General features: G+C 40.9%; 1 protein-coding gene across 1 annotated transcript in view; it reads right to left on the bottom strand.

Annotated features, from left to right (window-relative positions):
• The window catches only part of slc1a1 (solute carrier family 1 member 1), a 67,855-nt gene that overhangs the window by 11,662 nt on the left and 40,104 nt on the right, over window positions 1-16,089 (bottom strand). Inside the window, exons 5-11 of the mRNA XM_078396062.1 lie at window positions 14,256-14,298; window positions 11,923-12,018; window positions 10,643-10,827; window positions 8,377-8,484; window positions 6,887-7,009; window positions 5,021-5,215; window positions 3,941-4,075 (exon numbers count right to left, since the gene is read on the bottom strand). Of these exons, the coding sequence (XP_078252188.1) occupies window positions 3,941-4,075; window positions 5,021-5,215; window positions 6,887-7,009; window positions 8,377-8,484; window positions 10,643-10,827; window positions 11,923-12,018; window positions 14,256-14,298 (885 nt within the window). The remainder of the gene's footprint in view (window positions 1-3,940; window positions 4,076-5,020; window positions 5,216-6,886; window positions 7,010-8,376; window positions 8,485-10,642; window positions 10,828-11,922; window positions 12,019-14,255; window positions 14,299-16,089) is intronic.

Below are 16,089 nucleotides of genomic sequence, written 5' to 3' on the forward strand. Positions count from 1 at the left end.
TTTTGTCACGCTTCAAAAATGTTTAACAAAGAATCAGTTGGCTGGCGATCAGCGCACAATCCCAAAATGGAGAAGAAACTGCCACAGGCTTGGGTCACTGCCCACCTTGCTCAATGAAGTTCTGCTGAGGAGATGTAGTGTTGGGTGCTGAAAGCACAAAGCCTGTCAACAATCATATTCATGGTGTGCTGGAGGGGAGGAGGTGGAGATGGAATCATCACTAAATGTTATTCTTTTGGAGCCTGAAACACAAACCATTGCTATACAAATTTTCAATGATCTGCTCAGAAAGACGATAACTGATCACATTATTCTTTAAATACCCAGAGGTACCATTTGGTTTTCCACACTCTACCAACAACTGCCATTAATTTTTCCACAGCACACTCTGATTGAGGCATATTCACTTAGAATCTTAAAAATTGTGACTTTTTTTAATAGAATCGGCAGGCTTTTCCTTCATCTTAACAATCGTGCATTGCCATATTCCTTAGAACATGGAACAGTACAGCACAGGATCAGGCCCTTTGGCCCACAGTGTCTGAGCTGAACATGATGCATAGACCAATTCTGCACATAATCCATATCCTCCATTCATCAAAACCTCGTATTACAGTACCAGAAGTATACAGTATATTCTTATCAAATATCTTCATCTAGCTGCAATATGATAGAAAGTATGCAGATGGTGGTACAGGGTAATCACAGAATGTGAGTGAGTCTTGGCAGTTCAAATAGGAGGAAAACATGTGTAGGAAGGAACTGCAGATGCTGGTTTAAACTGAAGATAGACACAAAATGCCTCCAGGTTGGGGGTTGAGCCCAGGGTTAACAACCCCGCCTCGTAAAACGAATATGTTACGGAAACAACAACTGAAGGAATCAACACTAGTGGGCGTGACGGACTTCCAGGGCTATCGACAGACGCTAGGATGAATGTCAATGGTGAAAGAGGAAATGGAAACTATGGAATTGACCTGGGGTAGTGTCCAGAAACTAGTCCAGAACAGACAGGAGTGGAGAACCTTCGTTGTTGCCCTACATGCCAGGAGGCATAATGGGCAGTAAGTAAGTAAGAAACAAAATGCTGGATGAACTCAGCGAGATAGGCAACATCTCTCGAGAGAAGGAATGGGTCACTGAAGAATGATAATGTCTTAAGAAGTGTCTAAACCCAAAACATCACTCATTCCTTCTTTCCTGAGAACCTGCCTGTCCCGTTGAGTTACTCCAGCATTTTGTGTCGATCTTCGGAAGAAAACATGCCATACTCTGAATGAAGATTGAGATAAAGCCTGTCTCTGGCTAAATAGGACCCTAAACTCTTCTGTAGTTGACTGAGAATATTTTTCAAACATCACAGCTTTGGACAAGGGCTGAACTTAGTTTGTTAATTTAATTGTTGTGACTCACCTGTTTGATTCTAAATCTGTAGCTCTCATTGGATTCAAAACTGGTGAAATATTTTGTGGACATCAATGGCCACAAGGCACAGTAGATCTTATCTGGTGATATCTGCTGTATATTCACAGTTGGGCCAAGCTGCTGTAAGAAAATAACCACTTCCTATCCTATTTGTAAAATATGAGCAAACTCACTTCAATCAGCCCCTAGAATATACTTTGGAGAAGTACCAGATTGGAGAAAATAAAGCTACATGCAACCAATCAAGGGATGCAGAGTGTAAGAAGAGATTAGGTTAGTCTGTATTCATTTGGACTTCAAGTTCATAATGTACAACAAGCACTGGCTTTGACCTTTATTATTCACAGCAATTAGACGCATGGTGTGACAGAGACGTGCTCTTTTGTGCCTGCCTCAAATTTAAATCAAGTTCTAGTTATTGACACCATTCGTAAGAAGGATATTGTGTGGGCATATTGTTAATGAGATGATAGACAATAGACAATAGACAAAAGGTGCAGGAGCAGGCCATTCGGCCCTTTGAGCCAGCACCACCATTCAATGTGACCATGGTTGATCATTCTCAATCAGTACCCTGTTCCTGCCTTCTCCCCTTACCCCCTGACTCCACTATCCTTAGGAGCTCTATCTAGCTCTCTCTTGAATGCATTTAGAGAATTGGCCTCCATTGCCTTCTGAGGCAGAGGATTCCACAGATTTACAACTCTCTGACTGTAAAAGTTTTTCCTCATCTCCGTTCTAAATGGCCTACCCCTTATTCTTAAACTGTGGCCCCTGGTTCTGGACTCCCCCAACATTGGGAACATGTTTCCTGCCTCTAACGTGTCCAACCCCTTAATAATCTTACATGATGGATTAAGGGAGTTTTTCTCCATTAGGATGTGGGTAGTAGGAGATAAGGGGACAGACTATTATAAAGAAAGGATAACTTAATTAATAATATCCCCTGCATCAAACTTGGCAGATTCTGACTGGAGGTTGCTGACGCTTTCCTCCATTAATTCCAAGTCCAATTTAAGTCAGAACCACTTCTCCACTGTTGCAAAAGTCCAGGCTTTTGTAAATAGTGCAATTGTGAAGGACACAACAATCTCCAAACTTGCACACCCTTGGCCTTCTTGACTTGGAATGTAGCATTCTTTTAAGAATGATGACACTCAATAACCATTTAAGCTGGGACAGGAATCTTGCTATTACACTTTTCCGGTGCTGTTTGAACAACTGTTAATCAAATATCAAGGGAGCAGTTAACAAGCAATGAATTAACTGTTAATTATTAACCCACAGACTAGTTATTATTATAAATAAGTCCATGGTGCAGTCAGGTATGGGCAAGTTTTGAAGGATGAAGGGTGAAAACATTCTGACAGCTTCCAGCCTATTTCACATTGACACTCTGGCACATACAACATATTCACTGAGGAACTGGGAACCTTTTCTTGTCGCTGAGGGAATGTCATAGAGTCATACAGCACAGAAACAGGCCTTTCAACCAACTTGTCCATGTTGACCACGATGCCCTATTTAACCTAGTCCCATTTTGCCCACATTTGGCTCACATCCCTCTAAATCTTTCCTCTCCATGCAACTGTCCAAATGTATTTTAAATGCTGTTATAGTACCTGGCTCAACTACCTCCTCTGGCAACTCGTTCCATATATCCACCACCCACTGAGTGAAGACATTTCCCTTCAGGTTCCTCTTAAATATTGGATGTGGTGTATTGGATCCTGGCCCTGTGAGGAACCTTGTAAAACTGGGTGGCCTTAACTTGTTGCTGTCTTTCTAAGACATGAAAGGCAATGGATTCCCCAGCTCTTGTGGAGAGTGTCGGTCACCTAATGAATGCAAAGCGTGCAAATTTAGAAGCCCTTATAATCTGGAATTCAATGCCCTTGGGCATGGTGGGAGCAGAATCAATGCCTTGACAAGGAGATTGATTGGACACCAGAGAGAATAAATGGGGATGAGGGTGGGGAATGGGACTGGTGGGAATGCCCTCCATGAAGCTGGTATGGACACAACAGGCTGAATGTCCTGCTTCTGTGCTGAAACAACTCTATGATTCTGAAAGTAACAATAATGCTCAAAAATAATATGCATCTACCCATTGTAAACAATTCTCAATTCTCTTTCTAGAATGATGGTGGCACAGTGGTGCATCGGTAGAGCTGCTGCCTCACAGCGCCAGAGACCCGGGTTTGATCCTGACCTCAGGTGTTGTCTGTGTGGAGTTTACACGTTCTCCCTGTGACTGCGTAGGATTCCTCTGGGTGTTCCAGTTTCCTCAATCATCCAAACGACCTGTGGGTTTGTAGGTTAAATGGTCTCTGTAAATTTCCCCTAGTGAGTTGTGGGATAACTAGTGTGTACGGGAGATGAATGGTCAGCGTAGACTCGGTGGGCCGAAGAGTCTGTTTCCATGCTCTATCTCTAAAAATTAAAGCTAAATTATAAGTAAAACTGTTAGAATTTTCTTTCGAGTGGGATTTTTTTTTCGCACACGGGCACTTACAGCAGCCAGTCCACGGCAATGATTAGTGTGACATCGTTAGCAGGCAATCCAACAGCAGTGAGAACAATCACCATGGTGACCATTCCAGCTTGAGGGACCCCCGCTGCTCCTATGCTGGCCGCAGTCGCTGTAATACTAGAAATGAGCAGACACACGCATGTAAAAGCACAGATGAAAATCACGTGGTCATGCTTCCTAGCAATTAATCAGCAAGAAAACATGTAATACCCTGCTACACCCTGTCCAGGTTTAGCACACTCCTTCAAAGTGGATAATTATATAAACTGATATCATTGAGCCGAAAACCCTAGAAAATTCCCAATTTCAATCAGATTGGAGAAATGTTGTGGCATTACAATATTGATCAGAGAACAGTTTGTCCAATAGTCTGGTTTCCTGTTCTAAACAGAATTTCCACTAAAAGTGTGAATGTCAGATTAAGAGGGTAGAAACAAGTAACTGCTTATGCCAATATGTCCCATCTACACTAGTCCCACCTACCTGCGTTTGGTCCATATCCCTCTACATGGTGCAGTGGCACAGAGTTAGAGTTGCTGCCTTACAGCACTTGCAGCGCCGGAGATCTGGGTTTAATCCCAACTATAGGTGCTGGCTGCATGGAGTTTGTACATTCTCCCCGTGACCGCGTGGGGCTTCTCCGAGATCTTCGGTTTCCTCCCACACTCCAAAGACGTACAGGTTTGTAGGTTAATTGGCTTGGTATAAGTGTGAATTGTCCCTAGTGTGTAGGATAGTGTTAATGTGCGGGGATCACTGGTCGGTGCGGACTCGGTGGGCCAAAGGGCCTGTTACCTCTAAACTAAACTAAACCTGACCTATCCATGTACCTGCCTATTTGTTTCTTAAACGTTGGCAGACTTAGGGAGGGCTAGCTACTCTTACCTGGTGACCACTATGTGCACACCCCCGTCTGAACTAATTTCTGTGGTATACAATAGATCTGGATCTGATCTATTGACTTTGAGCAATTGACAATGAATCGATCTTCCGAAGTCACCTTGGAAAAATAAGCAATAAATATCTTTACACTTTGACGAAAGCTTGAGATAAAGATCACACCTGATGGTGATGATCTGTCCTGCATCCAATGGGTAGTCATTCAGCTGAGCAATAAATATGGCGGCAATTGCTTCATACAGAGCTGTTCCATCCATGTTTATCGTGGCTCCCACTGGCAGCACAAATCTGGTGATCCTTTTGTCCACTTTATTCTTCTCCTCGGCACATCGGAAAGTCACTGGCAAAGTTGCTGAGCTGTTTATAAGATTGAATATTATTGCATCAGCAACATTCTCAGTAAAACAAGCTTTTGCACACCTTTATAATCTCCTGCTATGTATTAAGTATATATTTCATTGGTTAAATAGATCAGGTAAAACTGCAGATAGACACATGGTGCTGGAGTAACTCAGCTGGTCAGGCAGCATCTCTGGAGAAAAAGGATGGATGACATTTTTGGTCCGGAAAGGAACCCGAAAAGGATACATCCTTTTTTTCAAGAGACACTGCTGCTGAGTTACTCCAGCAGATTGTGTCTATCTTCGGTATAAACCAGCATCTGCAGTTCCTGTCTACATAGGTTAAACTGCAGTATCTATCAACACTTCTTCTTGCAAAAATAGACTGCTGCATGAACTCAGCGGGTCAGGCAGCATTTGTGGAGCAAAATGCACAATGTTTGGGATCATAAAAAATAGATGCAGGAGGAGGCCATTTGGCCCTTCGAGTCAGCACTGCCATTCATTGTGATCATGGCTGATCATCCAGTCGGTAGCCACCTTTGTAATACTAGTTAAATATTTTACTTTATATCACTTGTTTTGCTGTCTATGAGAATTCTTCAACATGATTTGCTGATTCACCAATGTGTTAATAATATTGGATTTCAGAGAGCCCTCTGAACTGATGTCCGAGAGTATCCAGTGTTGGATAAAGGGAAATCTACATCATTTTGTGCTATGTTGCCAACTGCAGCTTGTTCTTTTTCAATACATTCTGATGATTCTTGAAGAGTCATGGTATAAGATACTTAGAGAGACATGGTAGAAGAAAAATACTATGGCTCACTTACAATCCTGCAGTGCAATTGTCCTCTATCTTGGTAATTAATTTTCACATCTTATCTTAAAATATTTTGTGATTACGATTATTATATTACTATGAGATGAGATGGCATTGCATTTTTTACACATCAGAAGAATCACTAAATCTTTGGAAATGGCTTTCAATGACCAGGTGACTAGAACGTAGGAAACAATAAGCATGTTTTCTACAAATATTTAATGATCTCTAAACAATAGGAAATTGGGGAGGTTGGGGAGGGGGGGGGGGGGGAGGCCTGCTGAATCCCTGATCATTACTTAAAGCATGGAAACTCATCCAATTTGATGCCATAGCTTTGTTCAGCATAGTTTGCATACATCTGATATCCATTAGCTACACCAGCTTCTTAATATATGGCTGATACAATATTTTCTAAAGCAGGATCTTGGCACAGTCAATGGAAGTGTCTTTAGGACAGTCAGCATTACAGTCCTTTTTTTTCAACTATCTGCCCTCTCCACTCTCATATGTGATGCAGAGTATCGACCCAAAACATCAATAGTTCCTTTCCCCCAGATATGCTGCTCAATCTGCTCAGTTTCTCCAGTCGTTTGTTTTATTTTGCTCCAGATTCCAGCATCTGCAGTCTCTTGTGTCTCCATCCTCAAATTATATTTTGTTAGTGAAGGAACATATTCTGTCTGGTCACTTTAATTTCCTAGTCAAGTGCTTTGAATTTCAATTGGTTTGCAATGGGCAGGCCTCAAATTATGTTTAGGTTATAGTGGAAAATATTTCATTCCAGGCACTATAAATTTTGATTCATAAACAATTCATACTGCTTAGATGATTGTATCAAATTATTAGAATCTGCACAGTTACCTGGATGAAATCATCACAGAAGTCAGTAATGCCTCAGCCATCCCTCCAATAAATATGAAGGGGTTTTTCCGTACCACAATAAAGTAGATCATGGGTAGGATGATTGTTCCATGGATGGCTAATCTATAAAACAACAATGTATATTTATGGACATTTATCTTTCATAACCATATTTTAAATAGATTAAATCTTCAACAAAAATGATTTGAAATTTAGTAGCCTTATGTATATTGAATGTAGAGAAATAATACTCCTTGTGCAACAATTGCCACATGCATTCCAGCTGCTTGTTTCAGAGTAAGTCGCACAAGCTACTGAAATGTTTCCCAACTGCTGAAAAGTCAGGAAACTTTAATTGAAAAAAGAAGAGAGAAAGGGAAGAGATGAAAACAGAGAAGGAGAGAGGAAAATGTTGCAATCCTGAGAAGCAAGAGATTGTGGGATGGTGGAAGACATATTGCAAGTGATTCTATGTCTATAATTCAATACTTAAAATAGAACCAAGTAAAAATAGAACCAAATAGAATCAAGCAGTAGCAAATCGATGAATGATGAAGGAATGGGATAGTGTCAAAGTGGGCAGATAGATTGAGAAACATGATGAACCAGAGCTTACTACAATGCAGGTTGAAAAAAATTAAAAGTGAATAAAAGCTAAAGTAGGACCATTCCACGTTGTAATGTCAGAGAGTTATTTAACATTATTTACTTGAGGACCTCAATAACACAATGCCCTGTCCCTGTTGTCCAGCCAAAGTCATGGAGCTGAGATTCGAGGAGATCCATTACTTCGCAGAACCAGATGGGTTCAAAGACACAAGAGAATTTACCAGCTCGTGTTAATAAACATAAATGGATTAGGAAAGAAAGACCTTGGAAAGTTTTACTGCCTTAGAGGTACTTCATAAATTGAATTTGTTGTTGCCAGACATCATTTAACTCTTATGGACTGAAAGCTATTTCTATGGATTATCTCAACACAGCAAAGCATAGTTTGGCTAGAGGATAAAACTCAGTTTACTTTTATACCACTGTGCCTTCAGCAGGGAGCACACCTAGAAATACACACGATTGGCTTTGCAGTATGTCCCAATTCCAATCCCAGTAGATGATCCTCAGTTGTGTGAGGAACACCACAAATACCTTTCCTCAATCGCCAGATCCTGGTTTTATAGAATGGAATACACAAACTGATAAATTTATTCTGTATCGAACATTATATTACTCAAGCTGTACGTTCAGCATTGAGTCAGCTCCACGTATTTAACACACGAACCTCAGCAATGATCACCCGAACCATTTGTTTTTAGATTCAATACAGAGCAGCTTGTTATTCAACTGCTAAAGTTCAAGATTTCAACTTAGCTCCACTATTTAACTCTATAACTTTAGGTCCACTTCTTTTCTCTGCAACAATTCAATAAATAGAACTCTTTCTTCAACCCAATTCAAACATTTCTAAAAGCTATTTAAAGTAACATGAAACATACCCACTCAGAACTGTGGCCATGTAAAGCCCAAGTCTGCGGAAAATTTCCCAGTCATCCACTTCGACTACTTTTGCAGCAATCAGGAATAAAATGCCAATTGGCATATACCTGAAACAAGTCATTGACAAATGGTTATACTGGAAAAGTAATTTCAACTTAATTTTGGTATAGTTATAAATCCGGCAATATGTTATTTCAGAAATTATTATTTTATTTGCTCTTAGATGAACAATACTACTGAAACAGAAGAGTTTCACATTGAATCGTAAGTAATTAAGAAGGCCAAATTAAAGTTAAAAAAGCAAAATAGTTAATTATTGGAAATCATGTATGTTCCTGTTAAACTGGATTTAATATATGCACGAAGGTCACAAGTGATAGGTGCAGAATAAGGCCATTCGGCTGTCAAGTCTACTACACCAGTCAATTGTGGCCGATCTACCTCCTAACCCATTCTCCTGCCTTCTCCCCATAACCCCTGACACCTGTACTAATCAAGAATCCATCTATCTCTGCCTTAAAAATATCAATTGACAGCCTCCACAGTCTTCTGTGGCAAAGAATTCCATAGATTCACTACCCTCTGACTAATGAAATTCCTCCTCATCTCCCTCCAAAAGGAATGTCCTTTAATTCAGAGGCTATGACCTCTAGTCCAAGAATCTCTCACTATGGAAACATACTCTCCACATCCACTCTATCCAAGCCTTTCACTATTCGGTACATTTTAATGAGGTCTCCCCTCATTCTTCTAAACTCCAGCGAGTAAAGGCCCAGTGCCGTCAAACACTCATCATATGTTAACCCACTAATTCCTGGGATCATTCTCGTAAACCTCCTCTTGACCCCCTGCAGGGCCAGCACATCCTTCTACAGATATGGTGCGCAAAATTGTTCACAATACTCCAAATGCGGTCTGACCAGCACCTTATAGAGCCTTAGCATTACATCCCTGTTTTTTAATTCTAGCCCTCTTAATGATAAGAGATAAATGATAAGAAATAAATGCTAGCATTGCGTTTGCCTTCTTTACTACCGATTCAACTTGCAGATTAACCTTTTAGGAATCCTGCACCAGCACTCCCAAGTCCCTTTGCACCTCTGATTTCTAGATTCTCCACCCATTTCGAAAATAGTCGACCCCTCTATTTCTACTATCAAAATGTATGACTCCACACTTTGCTACACTATATTCCATCTGCCCCTTCACTGCCCGCTCTCTGAACCTGTCCAATTCCTTCTGCAGCGTCCCTGCCTGTTTTGCACTACCTGGCCCTCCACCTATTTTCGTATCATCTGCAAACTTGGCCACAAAACCGTCAACACCCTATCCAAATCATTAATATACAATCTGAAGTGTAGCGGCCCCAACACCGAGCCCTGCAGAACTCCGCTAGTCTTTGTCTGTTCTATTTACTTCTTCAAAGAATTCCAACAGATTCGTCAGGTAAGATCTCCCCTTCTCAAAACCATGCTGACTTCGGCCTATTTTATTATGAACTTCTAAGTACTCCATAACCTCTTCCTTTATAATGACCACTGAAGTCAGACTAACCGGCCTATAGTTCGCACTATTCTGCTTTGCTCCCTTCTTGTACAGTGGGGTAATATTGCCAATTTTCCAATCATCTGGAGCCACTCCTGACTCTAGTGATTCTTGAAATATCACTATCAATGCCTCCACAATCTCTAAAGCCACCTCTTTCAGAACCCTGGAGTGCAGTCCATCTGGTCCTGTTGACTTATCCACCGCCAGCCCTTTCAGCTTCCCAAGCACCTTCTCCTCTGTATTAGTTCTGTAGCCGTGCTGTACACCGTATACAGTGCTGCACTGTAGCAGCCAACTTCCTGGGGTCTTAATTCAGAGAGTAAGTGGTTTTATCTTCCATTTTGATTATTTGCTTAACCTTCCTAGATATGACCGACAGGGACTTTCAGTTGTCAAATACAGAAGGTTGGCCAGGGATTTGATCCATGGGCCCTTTGAGGTGCTTGAACATTGTGGTGTCTTTTAACTACTTGCATTTCCAAGAATTTGGAAGTGCCACTAAAGGAATGATAAAGATCATCAAATCAAGATCTTGCTTCACCAGCCTCGATGAACACTTGATTACCAGAGCGAGCCATCACATAAAGTGGTAAAATAATGTATTTGTTCGGTGGAAAAAGCCAATCTAGCGATGGTGTTGATGCCTCTTTCACTTATTATAAAAAAGATAATGTATAAATAATGCAGAACTTAATTTCAGTACTACATCCTACTCACCACATGATGATCTGCACTATTCTCATAGTGGCTTCATTCAACGCATCAAAAAAGTCCATCAGAATTTTTCCTTTTTCTCCCATTTGTCCTATGACAATCCCAAACACTAGGCAGAAGACAATAAGCCCCAGCACATTGATTCCATCAGAGTACATGCCAACCACCTTGTAGTCCTTGGTTTTATTCTGTGAAGATTTGTGATAGGATTTAAATTAAAAATCATAGTCTAATTTTCTATTTCTTAACTATTTATGATAATCAATACACTGATGGCACAAAAAAAAACTGCTGGAGGAAATCAATGGGTCAAGCATTTGTGGAGAGAAAGGAAGTGTCAACATTTTGGGTGAAGACTCTGCATCCCTCCACAGACTCTGCTCATCGGCCCACTGAGTTCCTCCAGCAATTTGTTTTTTGTTCCAGATTCTAACATCTGCAATCTCTTGTGTCTCCACTGATGGCGCCCTTAGCAACTCACTAATGGACTTGCATGTTTCCAGCAGAACTTGTAAATATTATTGAAATGTAAATTAAAGAGGATCAAATGCACAGAATCATGCCAGAATCCTCTCCCCACTCTCAAACTGCAGACCATTTCTGGATATAAATATTACTGTGATTCTCAGGAACGACAGCCATGTCTCTGCAGTTCAGGAAAGGTGCCTCTGCAAATGAATGTAAAGATTTGCAGCACTCTTTTCTATCAGCACTTGTCAACATTCCTGTTGAATGTGGATGGGCCATCATGGGAGGAATAATTAAGATAGAATGCATTGGATAGACAAACTGACCTTTCTAAACGACACGTTTACTTTGCTCATTTCTTCATTCTTTCCTGCTATGTATTGGTGTTCTATGATCCTAGAAATGTGTAAAATTAGGAGAGCCATGAATGGGACAGACAGTCTGAACCTTTGTCCCAAAGTGGAATTATCAAAAGGCAGAGAGTCATAGATGCCTGGACTGCACTGCCAAGGGTGGTGGTGAAGGTAGATACAATAGTGGTTTTTAAGAGACGTTTAGATTGGCATATGGATATGAAGAGAATTGAGGGATATGGATCATGTGCAGGCAGGCAAGATTAGTTTATCTTGGTATTATTTTCAGCACTGACATTGTGGGCTGAAAGGTCTGTTCCCGTGTTGTACTGTTCTATGTTCCATATTCTAGATCAATTAATTGCAAATCCAACACTCTTAAAAAACCCGATGTAAAAATTATCTGATAAAAGTATTCATCAAGCATTATGATAGCAATGACTAGCAAAGAAGCAAGGTTACCTCATTCATCTGAGTGGTCATTATAACAGTAACTGTTACCCCAGTGGTAACGCTGGCATTGTTTACAGGTTCAATTTCCTGTCGCTTGCTTTTATACTGGAAATTAACAGGAAAAGGAAATTACACATAGCTTGTTTTTGACATGGCAGGGCAGATCAATTAATACACAGTGTAAATAACTGGTAAAGTAGTTCAGATCAACATTTTAAAAAAATTACCCAAATACCAATTGAGCAAATACAGAATAACTTGAGAGAAATGACATGGTTATAGATTTCCATTATAGAAGTGGAAGTTCAAACTTTCACCTGCTAGATAAATAGCTCTCCTAGCTGTTGACTCTGGAAACCATCCAGTTCCAACATTGGAGCTACAGTACAGAGAGCTATGCCATAACGCAATGGTTGTGTTCGTAAGAAACCTCACATGGGCTCCAACCCAAAACATCACCTGTCCATATCCTCCGGAGATGCTGCCTGACCCGCTGAGTTACTCCAGTACTGTGTGTTCTTCACATTATAAAAAATCAGGTTTTAAAACAATTGTGGGGAATGGGGAAAAGAGGTTTATTACAATAGACTTTCAGTCTGTTAATAACAATGATTTTTTGCTAAATTTTCAAAAATAAAGATCTTTTTAATAGCTCTAAGTTTATTTTTATTACTACAAACTAAAAATACTAACGGCTGTATGTTATGCTATATATTAGAGTATCAATGAACAAGTATCAATAGAACCAATAGCTTGTCAATTACTATGGCCACCTGCTGGGAATTATGTTCTTTGGAGACAATGGTGTCTGATTACTATGGGGAGGTAAGACACCATAGACAATTTTTCACCAAAGACAAGATTTTTTTTTCTGCTTGTCACTTTCCAAAGTAACTTTTAAGTGCTTTTCCAGTTCCTGATCGATTTCACTTATAACTAATTTGGCATGGTGATGTAAATAATGTTAATTAATTCACCACTTGTGCAAGGGTCAACATTATCAGGAAACTTGCAGGCAACAGCTGTAAATCCAATGCACACACCCTCCCGACTGCAAGCTTAGCCCAAGTCTACTCAACAGCCGCGTTTTGCTCAACAGCTTGGGCTAATAGCTGCCACACCAAACGAGTTGACACTGTCCTTAACTCTGCAAAGCGGGTCATCACAGGGACGCTTAAGTCAACACCTTTGCAGTGGCTCCCTGTCCTCTCTCACATCGACCCTCCCAGCATACGTAGAAGGGAGAGGATGGTGAATGATTGGTGCACCATCGAGGCTAACCCTGACCTTCCCATCCATGCTGACTTGAACAATCTGCCCAACATGTGCCTGAAGTCCGGCAAACCCTTCTGGTCTTCAGCCAAATCCCTGGAAGACTTTGACCCCAAGCCTGGAAAGGCAGAGCCTGGAAAGATGCCAACACCAACAATGGAGAGGTCATCCCAGATCCCACAGTGAAACCACTGGGATTTGACTTCGATCGCAAGCAATGGCTAACCCTGAACAGGATAGTTCAACCCTCCATGCAAGACCAGCCCATCACCTGCACAAGTGGGGGATGACAGACAGCCCTGCTTGCGAATGCGGATATCTAGACCAGACCATCCCACACATCGTGAATGACTGCTCACTGAGGCTTTTCCCTGGTGGCATCAAGGCCATCCACCCAGCATTCCAGACTGCAGCTTTGATCTTTAAAGTGAGAATCGCAATTGTAACAATTTAATGAGAATTAAATCAATGAAAGAAGGAAGTAATGATTCCTGGTGGACCTAAAATGACAGCAGGTTCACTCGGGAAAAGCTAACAGATGGATGCAACAGCGCAATTGGAATGCACTTACGGGAAGACAATTAACACGACAAGTTCCTGTTGCACTACTTTAACAATGTCAGGAAATACAAGTATTCTAAGGTAAACTTTCATTCTGTTTTCATACATGAATGCAAAATGTGCTCACTGATGATTCGTAGACGCAAGCATAAAATGTTGCAGATTTATTATCACGGTTTTATTTATGTGCAGATGATGCAATTTTATTAGATTTAGACTTGACATTTAAGATGACTTTGTACTGCCTCATCAAGCATAAGAGACATCTAAATGAATGTGGCATCACTTGCATTATCTGGCTACTGATATTCCTGAAATATTATTTATGACATTATTTATAATATCCAGCAAGATTTTGCAATTAATTATTTTTATGATGTCTTCATAATGGTAAATTTTGACTTTTCAATCAGTTACCCAATTGCAATTTAAAAAAAAGAATTCAATCTCAAGCAACTGGCTGATTCTGATAGCTTTGAAGTACATGGAGAAAATAGTAAATCATTTACCTGTTGAAAGCTGGCCTGGACCAGGTTTTCTGGGAATGCATTCCTATGTTTAAAAAAAAAGATGCGCTACAGTTATAAGATTACTTCAAAGGAATGTGGATGTGTGCTTACGAACAAACATGCAGGCATTTGGCTTCCTGATATCCTGCAAAGATTTTGTACATTCAGAATTCTCAAAGAAGATGACAGTACACACCACACATAAGGGAACTGTAAAATATGTTGTTGGCCACATATTATTGGGGAAAAAAGACTTTTGCATCTCTTCCATGATGTCCCAGACAGGAGTAGGGTACTGACATGGATAGAAGATTGGTCGGCAGACAGGAAACAAAGAGTAGGGATTAACGGGTCCCTTTCAGAATGGCAGGCAGTGACTAGTGGGGTACTGCAAGGCTCGGTGCTGGGACTGCAGCTATTTACAATATACATTAATGACTTGGATGAAGGGATTAAAAGTAACATTAGCAAATTTGCGGATGACACAAAGCTGGGTGGCAGTGTGAACTGTGTGGAGGATGCTATGAGGATGCAGGGTGACTTGGACAGGTTGTGTGAGTGGGCAGATGCATGGCAGATGCAGTTTAATGTGGATAAATATGAGGTTATCCACTTTGGTGGTAAGAACAGGAAGGCAGATTATTATCTGAATGGTGTCAAGTTACGAAATGGGGAAGTACAAAGAGATCTGGGTTTCCTTGTTCATCAGTCACTTAACATTAGCATGCAGGTACAGCAGGCAGTGAAGAAAGCTAATGGCATGTTGGTCTTTATGACAAGAGGAGTTGAGTATAGGAGCAAAGAGGTCCTTCGCCCTCTTTGTACAGGGCCCTGGTGAGATCGCACCTGGATTACTGTGTGTAGTTTTGGTCTCCAAATTTGAGGAAGGACATTCTTGCTATTGAGGGCGTGCAGCATAGGTTCACTAGGTTAATTCCCGGAATTGCGGAACTGTCATATATTGAAAGACTGCAGCGACTAGGCTTGTATACACTGGAATTTAGAAGGATGAGAGGGGATCTTATTGAAACATATAAGATTATTTAGGGATTGGACAAGTTAGAGGCAGGAAGCATGTTCTCAATGTTGGGGGAGTCCAGAGCCAGCTGCCACAGTTTAAGAATAAGGGGTAGGCCATTTAGAACGGAGATGAGGAAAAACCTTTTCACTCAGAGAGTTGTAAATCTGTGGAATTCTCTGCCTCAGAAGGCAGCAGAGGCCAATTCTCTGGATACTTTCAAGAGCGAGCTAGATAGAGCTCTTAAAGATAGCAGAGTCAGGGGGTATGGGGAGAAGACAGGAACGGGGTATTGATTGTGAATGATCAGCCATGATCACATTGAAGGGTGGTGCTGGCTCAAAGGGCCGAATGGCCTACTACTGCACCTATTGTCATTGTCTATCGTCCCAAGGCACTTCACAGCCAATACATTAATATTAAAGTGTTTGCACACAGAAACCTCCACACACAGGAAGGTAATAATGATCCAGAAATCCATTCAGTGGTGCAACACTTTTGGGTGTTGCACCACTGAATGGCGATTTTTTGTTGTTGTTAAAAACTAGATTGTTTAACGCAATCAAGTATTTCATGGGCAGTTGAACCACAGAACGATGAATGTGCTCTGGTTCCTTCACTTGCAGGATACAATTACATATTGAGTCATCTAGTCATGCACGGTGACATCAGACAGTGTGCAATTCACATTTAAAAGACAATTGCACAAAACTCATTAGTCCATGTACGTTTTTTACCAATGTGTTACTGATAATATATTTCCCAGTGCGACTAGATAAAGTGCAGTGGGGTGCACACTATGATTTTGAGAATGTC

This window comes from Rhinoraja longicauda, chromosome 3 (assembly GCF_053455715.1).
Source record: "Rhinoraja longicauda isolate Sanriku21f chromosome 3, sRhiLon1.1, whole genome shotgun sequence".
NCBI lineage: Eukaryota > Metazoa > Chordata > Chondrichthyes > Rajiformes > Arhynchobatidae > Rhinoraja > Rhinoraja longicauda.